Source organism: Zeus faber (assembly GCF_960531495.2).
Source record: "Zeus faber genome assembly, chromosome: 5".
Classification (NCBI taxonomy): domain Eukaryota; kingdom Metazoa; phylum Chordata; class Actinopteri; order Zeiformes; family Zeidae; genus Zeus; species Zeus faber.
Genome location: NC_137192.1, coordinates 19104543 through 19119564, shown reverse-complemented (window position 1 = coordinate 19119564; position 15022 = coordinate 19104543). Strand labels below are relative to the sequence as shown.

The window sequence follows — 15022 nt, the reverse complement described above, 5'->3', positions numbered from 1 at the left end:
GCACGGAGGTGAAAGCAGAATAGCAGCAGGCTAATTAAAGGAAAACTGTGGTATATTTGACCTGAACCTTATTTTGAGTCTGCCGTGTAGATTGCAACTCAGTGTGCAGCCGTCGGTTGAAGCTGTTCTCTCAGTACTGGACTTAATTTAATCACTTCGGGTGGACTCCCAATGACCAGAGAGGACGTTCCAGGTTAAAAAATGCCAGCGTTTTCCTTCAACTGTCCAATCAGTTAATTAGAAGACACCACCATGTCCAGTTCTTTGACGCCCTCCTGGCCCGAGATGAGGCCACAGCTTCCTGAGATGGGGCCGTCAGAGTAATGGGCGGCAGACCTGGACCCCAGCGACGGGGAGGCAGGGGCCTGGGCCAGACCGGGCTTCTTGGGGGGGATGGGCGGAGGGTTGCCCCTTTCCGCCCTGGGGATGGTGGGCGATCTGACCCCCTGCGGGAGAGACCCCGCGGCCCGGCTGATGACCGGGGACAAAGGGGCCGCCAGGTTGCGGTAGTCTGTGCCGAAGGGCGAGTTGTTGGGTGCGGGGAGTTTTGCCGTGGTGGCGTTCTGCTGCACCGTGGTGAAGCGGGACAGGACCTGTGTGACGGTGCTGCGTGCCAGCTGCTTGACCGGGCTGGACTCCGGAGAGGGGCTGGGGGAAGGGGAGAGGTCCTTTGGGGCGTAGGTGACCGGGGCGGGCGGGCTGGCCTGGAGCTCAGGGTCCGCGGTTCCCTGGAACTTGTGGCGAGCAGCGTGGAAGCGCTGGTTGATGCCGGCTTGGTACGAGGACTGGTAGCTGCCCGCGGCGGGGCCGCCTGGGGCCCGTTTTGCCAGGACGGGAGAGGAGCAGGGGGAAGAACTGAGCGGAGAGGGGGAGATCTGGGTGTGGTCAGGTACTGTGGCAGCACAGATGTCGTTTTCATTCTCCAGGCACATCTGGTCTGAGAAAACACCACTTGGAGCATCAGGGCTGTCGACCTCCATGATGCACTGGTGACCGTTCAGAAGACTCTCTTCTTCTTCCTCTTCTTCCTCTTCAACCTTAGATGTTTCTTTTCTAGTCTTTTCCAGAGGAGCCTTTGTGGCCCACTCCTCTTTTCCTCCACCCTCAGCTGAAGCCACGCCCTCCTCTCTGGCTTCTCCCGCTACGTTTGCCGCCTCCAGCTTTCTCTTTAGCTCTTCCACCTGATAGGAGGCCGAGACAACACGACACGAGCTTTAGTGGTTTTTAAAAATGGGATTCCGTATTTTAACTGTGGCAAAAATAATATTAGAAAACAATGGTGGGTGGTGAGATTAAATTGCATTAAGTGAGAAAAATACAAATATAATATAAATATATAAAATATAAAAAATATTCATACTCAGTTTCATTTTGGGTCAAATATTTAGACCAAGGCAGTGAAGGATGAGGGAAAGACAGGATTTAAAGCCGGCGCATGGTGTGAAGGGCTCACTACCTCTCGCTGTAATTGGCAGCAGTGGGCTTCCTCTTTCTTCAGGCGAGCGCGAAGCTGCTCTCGCTCGGTGTCAAACTCAGCGAGCTGTTCCTCCACCCGAGCCTCCATCCGCAGGGCTTTCCTCCTCTCCTCCTCCACGTCCTTTTTAAGGGCCTGAGAGGCCTCCTTCTCCTGGAGAGGGTCATCCGTTTAAATGCTTTAAAGTCTTTGTGAAATTAATCTGATGATGTGACTAGCCCACCATGCATTTCTGCCACACCACAATAAAAACCAAAAGCAGCACTATGTTAGGCTGCAGGGGTAATATGTCATTATAATACACTGATATGAGACTAGATATCCCCGGGGATTTTAGTTATTGTAATATTGTGATATTTTTTGTGTGTTGCGTTATCTTTAAAGCTGCATTACAGTAAAGTAATGTAGTATTTCTGAACTTCATAGACAGTTCTAGATGTTCTAATCAATGCCTCTACAGATGTTTCTCGATTCAGATTTTGCGATTGCCAGCTTTGATGCTGCTCTGCGGCGGCATTGAGAAAGGCGCTGCAAATTATTTTGCAAAAAACAACAAAAAAAAAATTAGCTGTAATGGGCACCAACCACCACCAGGTGGCACACGTGAGCGGTCTAGACAGGATTGGTGTCACATACACACACGTAGTCTTTCCCAGCAATCTTCCAGAACCGTTCCTTCATGGGGTCATGTGTGAATATATTATTGCGTTGTTTATTATTGAATAATAATTTAAAAGTGATTTGTTTTCGGGAAGAAAAAAAAGAAAAGAAACGAAAGTGGCGAGTCTGATCCGAACCACGGCACTCAGCTGCAAAAACGAGAAACTGAAACACGTCCAGTCTCTACAGAGACGGGTCCTGATATTCTTAAAATGTATTCTTTTACTTCTTAAAACTGCCACTCAGACCATAGACATGTCTTTTGCGGCCGAGAAGGTCCGATGACATCATTCTGCATAAAGCGAGGGGACGGGGAGAGGTACAATAGAACAGGTGCGGTCCGTTTGGTGTATATTTGCTCATTTATTGCCTTGTTTATTTATTTCAGGATTTATTTCATAGGCATATTTATTTATTTGCGTGCTACGTCCACATTCATCCTCTTTGTGAGCGCAAGTGAATAAGCTTTGTCCGTGCGTCGCTGCGCGCTCTATCGCTCTCGGGCACAGGGGTGTGTGAACCGGGACCGCACTGGGCGACTTCTGCTGGCCTGTCCCTTGCCCCGTCCGTTCCGGTGTTACACTGTAATCTGTGACCACCAAAATGTGACCCTCACATATTCTGACGGCTGCTGTCAGAAATGGTGACTTGTTTGTTGCTGGCTCAGGATACTGTTGTCCGAATAAAGGTTGGCGGGCGGTAAATCACCTGAAAATATTTGGTTGGTGTCTGACACATTCTGACATCAGTAATGCTGTTGAAAATGTGCAGCAGTGAGCTCTGAAGTCACACACGTTTCTTTTCCCACTGCACAAACAGAATTCAGCGCTGACACCAATTCCACCAATAAAAACTTGTTTGGACTCGACCAATGAGGTCACATTCAGAACGCGTGCATCAATCCCTAACCTGCTCGTCTGGAATTTCTTTTCTCCTTTTTCCTCCTGGATAAATTAAGTCATTTATTCTGGAATTTCCGACTCATTAAAACACTATAGTTGCTCCGTTATTCTCCCGCCGTGATGATAAAAAAAATAATGGCGGAAAACGAGAGTCTTCTTTTTTCCCCACTAAAACCAGGATGAAAAAAAATATTATATTTATTTTAGTGCTTTTTTTTAAATAATATGTAATTATGATCATTTTAAATTATTAGTCAAACATATTCTTCGAATTATGTCATGAAGTTAACCGTGAATAAAGTCAACATTAAACCGGTATACGCAACGTAAAAGTAGTCATTATGGATTGAGATTTCAAAGATACGATAATAATGTTAAACGGAACATGATGCTGTGACATGATGCATATCACAGCAATAGAATTCGGAAAAAAATCAGATTAGAGAAGAAGATACGGAGCGGACACCAACGGGGTAGGCGGAGGAGAAGAGACGCACTTGCGTTTTGAAAAGTTTGTCTCTTTGCAGTGATCCAGATAATCGGGCTCACTACTAATACAAAAAAATTATAATGATTTAACGTGACTGGACTCTTAAGTTATTTCTTGAGAAACAATTGTTTTTCTTTTTTAAATCAAGACTCAATAATATAACAATGGCAAAGCCGTCAGTGCTGAAAAAAAAATAGTTTGTTTAAATCGAAAAATGGAATTGAATCGTAACCTCAAAATCCTAGAGTCAAATGGAATCGTGAATTTGGAGAATCACCTCTAGTCTTCGTAGAGACTGGACCCATTTCAGTTTCTACGCATGTTCTTTTTCCCTCCCGAAAAAACAAATATATTTTGTAATATTTTTACTAAATAAATATTGGTAAAAACCCACTATTTGTGCTTTGCCTTGGGATTCGGCTCATGGTGGCTTAGGGTTTGGTGTGGGTAATACAAGCACTCTGCTGCCATCTGGCGTTTACAGACTGATTTACTGCCGCCAATGACTGCGGCAAAGCCCCCGATGTGACTGCCTGGCGGCGGGAAAAGGATCTTTTGAAATCAGTATCGTCTGCTTGATCATAATATCCACATTACTAATGATTGTTTCTCTAATATTTCTTGAGTGTGAATATCTTATGAAAGCGCAAATAGCCATCCAAAAAAATAGGGTATACTTATCAATATGGAGGTATTCTTATCGATATCAACGAGTCCTATGAGGCTGCCTGAGAGAGCCCATTGCAAAAACATTTTCCTATTGACATAACACACATTAAAGCCTGAGTAATGAAAAGAGGGAACTTGAATTTCCATTTACACAGCACCAAAACATTTAGCCACTGTCAATATATAAATGAGGGAGATGAGTCAGTGAATACACTTGCCCACCACTTCCTCAAACTACTCCCCTCTGGTAGGCAAGACCCAAAAACAGCCTCTTCCCCAAGGCTTTCAAATTGTTGAACTGGCCCGACACCCCCTTTATTATTTTGACTTTTTTTAAATATTGTTTTAATATCGTGTTAATATGAGAGCGTACCATCGTCATTTTGTTGTGTTGTTGCCGTGCACAGCGGTACAATAAAGTTTCTTATCTTATCTCAGTAAACGTATGGAACTAATGACACCGTTCAAGCCCATCACGAGGGCCCGTTGTCATCGTACCTTGTCCAGCTTGCGTCCCAGTTCGGCCAGCCGGTGTCCCTCCTCCAGGGCCCGGGTGCTGGCCCACTTGCACTCCTTGGCCAGAGCGCAGGAGAGCTGCTTGTGCTGCGCCCGCTCGTCCTCCAGCTGCTCCGTCATCCGCCGCTGCTCCTTCTCCAGGTGCCGCACCTGGCTGCGTTCAAACTCCAGCTACCAACGCACACAAACGCAAAATGGAGTTAATATGATAACATCTATTGCATCTAGAGCAGCGGTTCCCAAATTGGGGGACCCGCAGGTGGCTGAGGGGTAGATTATGGAGAGCGTAACTAAAATTGACTGAACAAATCTTAGATTATACATATTTAATTCAATAAATCATATATTCTACATTTATTTTGTAGTTATATATTTTTCATCCACAGTAGCTTATAGGATATAATTAATCAATATAATGGCAAAACAGAAAAATAAATCTTCATATTTGTTTTTTTTAAATTAAGTTCACTGCAACTCACTTTGGCAAAAGTGAAACAAAAAAAGGATTGTTGAGGTGGGGAAGGCTGGAGTGAAAGTTTTTCTTTTTTTTTTTTTACTCCTAGAGGTGGGCCTAACAAAAAAGATGGGAACCAGTGATCGACAGCATTTTTCCTAGATCCATGTACGTTAATATTCCAGACCTGTTGCTGTAAACGCTCCCTCTCCTTCTCCAGGATATATGTGACATCGTCTCCCTCCGCTGTGTCCTCAGCGTGCCTCCTCTTCTCATCCTCCAGATCGGCAATGACCTGTTTCAAGCACCAGGAGGAGCCAAAGGGGACACAAATAAACCCCTGAGCGGCTGCTGGGTCTGTTAGTAATTACAGCCAATTTTGGTTTCTTTGAAGCAATGAAATTACTATATTGTAAACAAATATGTTGATGGTAATTGGGTTAAACCGCCACACTTTATAGTAAATTCAAACGAGCAATCTCTTCCACCAAAAGATTTTGATGTTGCCTTACAGTCTGTATGCCGTGGCCTGCGAAACGTGAGTTTTAACATTTTTTTAATGCACAGACTCCAAGGGTTGTTGGGGAGAGAGATTGATGAACAGCATGGGCACAGAGAAAGATGATATGCAAGCTAGTTGCACATAAAGACTTATCAGAGCTGAACTATTTTCAATAACTCGAAGTCAAATATGAACTCTGCGAAGCTCAAATGTCAATCGAACAGGCCGCTTTTGCATTGCCCTGTAATCGTGGTATCTTTTTATGGGCATTACTCCATCTATGGCACAGTTTAATTTCTCTGGTACTTCACAGAACCTGGCCGTAGGGGTAGGTGCAGTCAAAGAAAAGGTCGCAATTTTTCCGATTTTTGCACTTCTGCAAATCAACGGGCAACCTTCTCACTTCCAACCTACTGTATCCAATGTTATGCTTTGAATGCAAAAAGTAGTTTCGAATAAAGTACTATTTTACTGTTATTCAAAACATGTAAAACAACAGTGAATTTCTGATGTAATGTGAATTTCCCTCGGAATAGATCTAAGTAAAGGGAACCAACATTTTAAATAGGCATGGGTTGAAAAATAGCGAGCCTATTTAACATGGGATTTGGAGTTGCGGAGTTAACAGATTGAGATTGATTAATGTCCTCCGTATCGCTCAGCGCTAGGTAAATACCGCACGCTAAAAGCCATGACCTCAGCAAACACACCCGCACCCACCCGACGGTGCCGGCTCTCGGCCGCAGCCAGCTGGGCCATCATCTTCTCCTGCATCTTCCTGCAGTGGTTGACCACCAGCTTGAGCACCACCAGAGGGTTGGTGGAGGAGGAACAGGTCAGCTGCTTCTTCTGCTCGCCCACCGCCTCATTGTCCCTCTGCAGGGCCAGGAAGGGGTCGCTCAGGTTGTACTTGCCATAGCGCTCACGGATGTACAGCTCTTTACGCTGGGCCTTAGGAAGGAGCAGGGAGTGTTACAGTATATCGATCACATTCATTACTCATTGCAAACACTAGTTTTAAAAGTGGTTTATTCGTTCTATATTTTCCGAATCGGAATGAGATTGTTCCGTTATTCCGAGCTATATTTTAGCAGAAGTCAGCAGATGTGTGTAGTTTCACAACATGCTTCTGTAAAATGTTCTTTTAAGAAAAAGAAGCAAACTAGCAGGATTATAATCACTGCGCTCGGTATTAAGATAAGATGGAGTGATAGCTTTAATCCTGGACTGTCATGCGCTCAGCTCCTACATGTAGTTGTTCTCCCCTGAGCACTAAGAGAATCCTCTACCAGCAGCCATCTTAACAGAAACATCACATGACCAACCCCAGCTAAACATGCCAAGAGCCACATAAGCCACTCTAGAGCATGGGAGGGGAGAGAGGCCGGGGAATGAAATGTAAAAAAGAAAGAAGTACAGATCAATCTAAAGGAGAGCGGGGATTCTGGCAGATGCGGTGGCAGCAGATGTTGTTCTGCCGGGGCAGGACAGCTGCCGGGGGCTGGACCTCTGCAGAGGCAGACCCGTTCCATGTTAAATGCACGACAATACGGTGATATTAGCGGCTAGGGGCCACTCCAGGTTCAACAGACGCCTTCCAAGGCCCCGTCGTGAAAAGAGCCGCGGCGTTCCAGTTGCAGGGAAGACGGCAACTTTTTGAAACCTCTTAGAGAGGTTTCAAAAAGGGGATCAAGAGATTAAGAGAGACCAGAATCCTCCCTGGCGGCTCACAACGACTGATACCTGCGAGATCATTTGAAGAGGGAGACCAAGCCTGGAGTTAAGAAAAGGAATGCAAAGTATGTCCACATCTAGATCTGCGCTTACAGAGTTTAACCCACGAATCAGCCTTTTTATTGTGTCGACTAGAAGCTTCAAAGTATATCTGCAGTACCCTCTGAACAGCAGTGCCGCCCAAACTGCGATAGAAGGACGCTTTATCTGCTTACTGTCGAGATAGGAGAAGAAAACTGAAGCAATACCCTTTCTCTTTACTATTAGTATCTTTTATCATTATGGGAACCTACTGTATACATGTACTGTATGATCAATAGATGCTGCATTCAGAAGGACATTCACGTCACTCCCTCTACCAATTCCTCTATATGAAAACATTCAAGCGGCCAGAGTCAAAGTGGATTATGGGAAACTGCGCTAATGCCCATTATCATCTTCCCCTCATCGCTGCTAAGCATCGGCGCACTTTTTGCAATAAGTGGAGGGCCGGGCTGCTGAGCTGTTGTAATTTGATCTGGTGCACCAGGGACAGTTTTGAAGCGGATCAAGCAGGATGCAGGGGTGAAGCAGGCAAGCACAGGACGCCCAGGAGGATTCAAAAATGCCTCTCGAATGTGAGGAGCTCCTCCACCACCACCACCTTCACCTTTACTCCTGAGAGCGATGCAGGTGACATTCTTACTCTCTCTCATAACTCATTCAGTTTGTTTATATGTGGCGTGAAAAAACAGCAACTATAAGAAGATAATTGGACGATAATATCAATCACCATTGGAATGGTAGGGCTTTACCGATCCACTTTAATAGCGTTTAATAAGCAGCGCGCGCGCACACACACACACACACACACACACACACACACACACACACACACACACACACACACACACACACACACACACACACACACACACACACACACACACACACACACAGTCTTTCTTGTCTTATTTTTGCTGCCACCCCCTGCTCCCTGCCCCCACACACAGACATGCACAAAGGGAGTCTGTTTGCCTCTTCATCAACCTCCAGCGGTGCTCTGAAGGTACCGCGAGTGAAAAGAGGGATGACAGGAAACGCATTCCTTGTGCTACACTGAACAGCCACATTCACCGGAGCTCGTTCAATCCCTGCTGTGGTAACTCACACATACTGTATGATGTGTGTATGTATGTGTGTGTGTATGTGTGTATGTGTGTGTGTGTGTGTGTGTGTGTGTGTGTGTCATTCATCAGCTGTTTTGTTACAGTACATCACCGACTGATTACTGGAATTCGAGGCACCAAAAGGGTTTTGACTGTGCTAGTCTGGAGAGTAACAGCAGAATTTCGATTCGCAATTACAGATGACACCAGTTTACAGTAAATATAAAGTCTTCTCCTTAGCTGTCACTTTTATGTCCCTGATGATTGAATGCTGGCAATGCTGAAGAGTAACACACGTCATCACAGCAAACACCCCCTAGTTTCTATTCACATTGAAATTGTACAAACAAGCTACAATGAATAATGTCTCCAGCAAAAACCTGCATTGAATGATTGCATTTTTGGAATAAACAAGTGATAACCAATAAAGACAAAAAAAAAACACTTGCGCAAACTGGCTGCATTTCTAGTAATTGTGCTTTTTTTTAACATGAATTAAAGGCTGAAAACTATTCTCAATGCCAAAGAACAGACACTGTATAACTGTTTGAAGTACCTTAATTTTGCAAATGCGGTCAGCCACGCCATGTGAATCTGTCAGTTAATTAAAGACTCATTTCCATATTTTGTGTCCGCTTTGAACAAAAGTACAGACTTGTCTCCCTTCCAAAGCAGAGGCAAGGCTCATGTTTGCAGGCCAAACGTGAGCCTTGCCAGATCCGAACTTCCTTTTGAAAAGCCACAGCAAGAGAAGTGAGCAGCTGCACAAGTGAGTCACAAGGGGAAAAATCCAGTGAATGGTTAGAATACCAGTGATATTTGTGTATCATTAAATATAAGAGCCAATCGAAAAACCGCATCATCAACCTTACATCCTGCACTTTACTGTAAATGAAATGTGCAAACCTTGGCAAGTCGTTGATAGGTATGTCAAGTCTGCAAAGACCTTGGGATGAAGATAGGTGACCAAGCAATTTTATATAAGCAAAAGGCAATAAGAAATAACTTTACTTTTAATCTGTTTATGGACAGTGTCATGCGTGACAGTGTAACCCGCGGCTTTGTGACTAAGGTGATTTGTGGTTGAGCTGAGTATTTTTCACATGACATGATGTGCGGCGACTCTTTAGTAACCCTGCGTTGTGCAATGTGACAGGTTCTCTTTTCCACAAATCACCTGAGAGCCACATCCAAATCTGTTGTTTTTAACAGCACAGAAACACTTAACCATTTGCATAATGGGTAAGGAGGCTAATTTCTGCTTCCCTTCCAACACAGTTCATTGATACAGCTCTAACGAACACAAATATTTCCAGGAATACACCGCCGTTCCACTGGCCCATACAGTAAAATAAATGACGGCGACAAGGTCTCCACTGAGGCTCAAGCTGAGGCACCGGGCCCTTAATTAAAAGGCCAGAGAACAGCCAACACTGCGGCATTGATCCAATCCCAGTCCGAGAAAAGTGTTAACAGAGTGTTCCAGAGCAGCAATGAAAGCAGCACAGACATATTTCCCCTAAAACTCCAGTTAAGGCGAATGTTTATTTTGTTCGCTGCGAGGCGACCCTCACATTGAGTCATCAGACACCCGGCGTGCCGTAACTCCTCTTGCCTTAGATGGCCAGATCCCATGAGAGGAGCAGGAATGTGGTCCAGACACAACACACCGACATTCAGCAGCCGAGCCGTTTAGAAGGGATTGCTGCTTGCCGGCTCTCTTTAGGTGGCTGGCTGGCTGGCTGGCTGGCTGGCTGGCTACCTGGACTACTTTGTGATGCACTTGAGAGTGAAGTTGAGAGTGTGGCGCGGTGACCGTAGTCATTTAGCACGAGTCTGGGTAATGAGGAGTGAAGCCACATCAAATCCCCCGCCTCGAGCGAAGACACTTTGCGGCATTTTATCTTCCATGGTTTCGCGACAGCGGCCCTTTGATGCTGCTGCTTCACTAAGTTCGGTCATGAGACTCATTATTTTAAGGCAGAACATCCCGGGGAGCCGCGTAAACAGATGAATAAACTGTGACAGCGACACAGGCCTGTAGGAAGCAGCTAGACTTAGACGTGCACAATCCTTTTATCTGAAATGAGGGACTAATCCTGCCCATTTGCAGCGTTCCCGAAGAGTAGGTAAGTGGTCCATAAGCTTGTCTCAAAGGTGTCATACCTTTCTAATTTTAACGTCTACTAAACATGTCCAGGCTTTCTGATCCCAAAGAAGAACTACCAATTCCATTTATTCTTCAGTTTTTATGCCGAGTATATTTTCCCCCCTTTAACCCAAAAGTTGATTGACTTGAGTGTCTTTCTGACTGAGTAGCAGGAGGGCCTTTCATTTCCAGCCTGGTTTCTCCCCGACCAAAGACAACGAGACTCGTGGCTGAGGTCCAGAAGCAATGTCACACCTGGGGCGTCATCTTATTTGCTTGTGGTTAATTTTTGAGTAAAAGGAACTCTGGCAAAATTACAGACAGACAGACAGCCCAGACAGACAGCCCATTCTTTCCAGGATCGTCAGGAAGCCTCGAGACGTTACAACTCAGTTAGAATTTGGAACGTGGAATCAAACAAGATGGGACCTTTTGAAAATGACTCTGGCACATCTCTCTCAATCAAGCCGCGAAAATAAGATGACGGGAAATGAAGAGTTGGCTGAAAAGAACTCGTATAATCCTATGATAACAATCGAGTTTAGTTAGGAAATATTGGGATGGATGTTGTCCTTGGCTCCAATTCATTTACAAAACAGTCGCTCAATTATCTTTTTGAGGAAACAAGTTTTTATCTGAGTAACGGGGATGCGATGGAATGAACTTCTCTAGTAGATTTTTATAGCTTCAGCCTCCATAGAGCTTCATCATCTTTTATCTCCCACAGTCCGATTCTGAAACCATCTAGACATAAGATATTATTCTAGACGGGAGAATTCTAATAACAGTTCCTCGTTCTGGTAAATTACACCAGGCTCCGTTGATACCTACTTTGAGGGCATCGATGACCAGATCCCGCGCCTCCAGTTCTCCTTCCAGGATGCTGAAGAGCGTCAGCAACTCTGGCTTGCTCAGAGTCTCCATGTTCAGCTTGGACTGCTACGAAGGGATGAAATAAAATAGTATTTTATTATTGAAGTGTTGACTTTCTTATTCATTCACTGGTCATATATGTTATTACTGCACTGTAACAAATAAAACATTTATAAGATCCCCACCTATATCAGAATAATCAGAAGCAGATTTTGTTTTAAACAGTAGCTACTTGAAATGTACTTCCATTTTCGAGTAGCGGCACTTAATTTATTTTCAAGATGGGAGTGAATATGTTTTAGTATTTTTCTTTCCTTTCAGACAGATCGTTACAGTTAAGCATCACTTGGCCGCTGAAGTGTATATTTATTTTTTAATAGTAATTTTTAGCTTGGACACAATTGATAGATTGATAGCATCTCAGGCAATGTTAAGATAGTACCCCAGGCCAAAGAAAATCTCCCCGCAGAAAAAATAAAATAACAATCAGAATTATTTTGCAGACATCAAAAGCCAGCACCGAGGCCTGCGCAAACATTAATAACTGCAACAACACATTTGAGAAGTAAGACGGGAACTTGCCATTAAAACTGCTGATTTCGTTTTCTGAGTGTCTTTTAGATATTCCAGTGACCCTGGCAATAAGACAAGCCAACGTGTGGTAACCAGACACAGATGTATTGCATATCAAAATGACACTTCAGCTTCATGTATTCAAGCGCCTGGGCCACTATTAATATAGGAAATTGGACTGATTGTTTGATCACGGACATTTTTCACGTCATCGCTAAACCTATACCCTACTCTGTAAAGGGCTGCCCGTGTGCATTCAAGGCGCCACGGCTCTTATGAGAGTGAGTGATTTTTTTTGCCTCCTGAAAGATTTCTTCCAAATATGCTGTTGGTCTGTTTGTAGTAGTCCCGGCAACCTCAGCTCAAAGCTGTGTTGGGTCTGCTAGCAAACCTTCCAACGTCCATACCTCAAAACCTGCGACCGCATAACGGCCAAGTGAACATCCGCCAGCCGCTCATTGAATTATGACTGCAGCTGGTTGATTTTATTAGTTTAAGAATCCCCCTCAAATTAGAAACCCTTAAGTGGAGCATGTCTGAGTATGTGAGCTCTTTATCAAAACACTGCTAGGTTGGACTGTGAAGCACAAATACGGACTTATACATATGCAGTATCTTCCGGGTGCCTGGGCTGCTGGCGGTGTAATGACGAGAACATAAAAAGATACAATGCATAAACAAACCACGCGTACTTTTATTTATTTTTTTCCCCCCATTTGATATGCCCGTTGTTTGAGTTTCATCTTGTGATCCACACGCTTCAACAACCACACAAACAACAAGCCCCTGCTCTTCTCTAACATGTCCTTGGTCGCCACAACTTTCCACATCATGAAGTCATCAGAATGCAGGGGAGGCGGGGGTACAATCTCAAAGCACTGGTTACATAATGAGAGATGAGGCCTTTCATATCTGATCAAGTAGCTACTGCACCCAAGTCTTTCATAGGCATCTTTAAAAGGAGCTCCATGACACTGTCCTGACGCGAAGGATGAGGATGAAGATTCAGAATTGGCAAAGGCGAGGAATGTGGGATTAGTTCGACATAAAGTGCTCTTACTATGATTTTCTCCCATTTCCCAGTTGCTCTGCACCTACAATAATCTCTGTATACTTGCCTCCCCTAGGGTGAGGATAAACAACCCTCTATTTTTTTTTTTTTTTTTTTTTTAACCAGAATTCCTGGTTTGTGGCTTAACCACATGGGCCGAATGCAAATTAAACGACAGCATACACCTCAACGTTGGATTTGGTTTACAGGCTTGCTGCTAATTTCACAGGCCTTTGTAATCACTGAGAGAGCGTGTGTTGTGTTTCAACAGTCACGTCTGCGCACCGTGACATTTGTCCTCCCGCATGTGAACACCCATAGTTGGAATATCGCTTCATGTAATCCCCGAGTTAGATTAAGTAAGCCCGTGCTGACACACTCCTGCAAGAATAACAGCATGGGAAATGCAAATATTCCCACACACCCCCTCGGCTCACTTCTGATGACGAAAGCCCTGGGTTCATAATCCCATTATCCCTGCTTGTTTTAAGCTTAGTCAGCCATGTGCCTTGATCTCAAACACTGTTAACTCATTAAAAACACCCTGCAAACTACACTGCAAACACAGACAATTTGTTGCAGTCCACCGGCCCTAGGGATGCAAGTGGGACCCAACAGCACATTTTTGTAGTTTACCATGCACAGCATAGAGGGCAAGAAGTAAAATACTTCCATCTTCAGTATCAAAAACTATTCACTACATTGTGTGTGTGTGTGTGTGTGTGTGTGTGTGTGTGTGTGTGTGTGTGTGTGTATGTGTGTGAATTTGTATGCGGGAGTATGTGCATATATGCCTTGGGTGCACATATAGGTATGTGTATGGTTAAATATGCATGTGAAAGAAATCAAAAAGGCAATTAACTGATACAAAAATGGTCATTAAAAAGAAAAGGGAACACACACACACACACACACACACACACACACACACACACACACACACACACACACACACACACACACACACACACAATACAGACTGGATGCAAATGGAGTAAATGGATAATAAACGCGATCCTTTTTTTTTTTTTAGCACAACCACTTTTCAACTCCACTGAAGTTTAGGAGCATTGGAGCAAAAACAATAAAGAAGTTGTTTTAAAGAGGTTATCTAAGCCCTATCCCATCGTACCCTTACTATTATTTATTTTTATTTTTTTTATTAACCCACATAATAATAATAATAATAACAGCCTGTATTCACTATTATCTGTAACCTACTGCAGGTTTGACACCGTTTCGTGATAGCCGAAGAGCTGATAAATGAAGAGTCGCCGCTGAAACATGCTTAGTTTACAACATTAAGTCAGGCATTAAAAACTACCGGTATTCGTGGTCCAGGCCGCCCGGACCGTATGGCATCTTTTTCGGACCCTAGACTCGGCAGAGGTCGACGAAACCCTGATGATTTGTACATTCCAGAGCGCACAACTCAAGTGTGAGATGCCGATCGAATCCTCCTCCCGAGGCCACTCACCTTCATGTGTCCGTCCGGGCTGTTTAAAAACTCCAGCATTAACTTCTCCCCTAATTTATTTCACTTAATTTTCGCCTCCAGACCCCGACGCGGCGGAACAACAAGCTGCTCACTGACGCTTCCTTGTCCGACTGACACTTTACGCAGCCAACCAGGGCCGTCGGTTCAGGGCCGCCGGCCAATCAGACGGCTGCGTGAAGAAGGAAGGGCGGGGTCATGGGCGTCCCATCTCCTGGAACCTGGTTGGGGTTCTTTGTTTGTAATAGTTTTCAAACTCTTGGCCGCTCACATCACTTATTATTGTTATTATTATTATTATTATTATTATTATTATTATTATTATTATTATT

The 15022-nt window shown here is 44.3% G+C and overlaps 1 protein-coding gene across 1 annotated transcript in view; it reads right to left on the bottom strand.

Moving 5' to 3' along the window:
• LOC307230799 (CTTNBP2 N-terminal-like protein) overlaps positions 1-14795 on the bottom strand; it is a 15654-nt gene extending 859 nt beyond the window's left edge. The window contains exons 1-7 of the mRNA XM_080001243.1: positions 14673-14795; positions 11530-11637; positions 6388-6618; positions 5353-5460; positions 4694-4882; positions 1457-1627; positions 1-1181 (exon numbers count right to left, since the gene is read on the bottom strand). The exon at positions 1-1181 is cut by the window's left edge and continues 859 nt beyond it. Coding sequence (XP_079857369.1) covers positions 234-1181; positions 1457-1627; positions 4694-4882; positions 5353-5460; positions 6388-6618; positions 11530-11637; positions 14673-14711 — 1794 coding nt within the window. The 5' untranslated portion in view covers positions 14712-14795 and the 3' untranslated portion in view covers positions 1-233. The remainder of the gene's footprint in view (positions 1182-1456; positions 1628-4693; positions 4883-5352; positions 5461-6387; positions 6619-11529; positions 11638-14672) is intronic.
• Between the last annotated feature and the right edge of the window lie 227 nt (positions 14796-15022).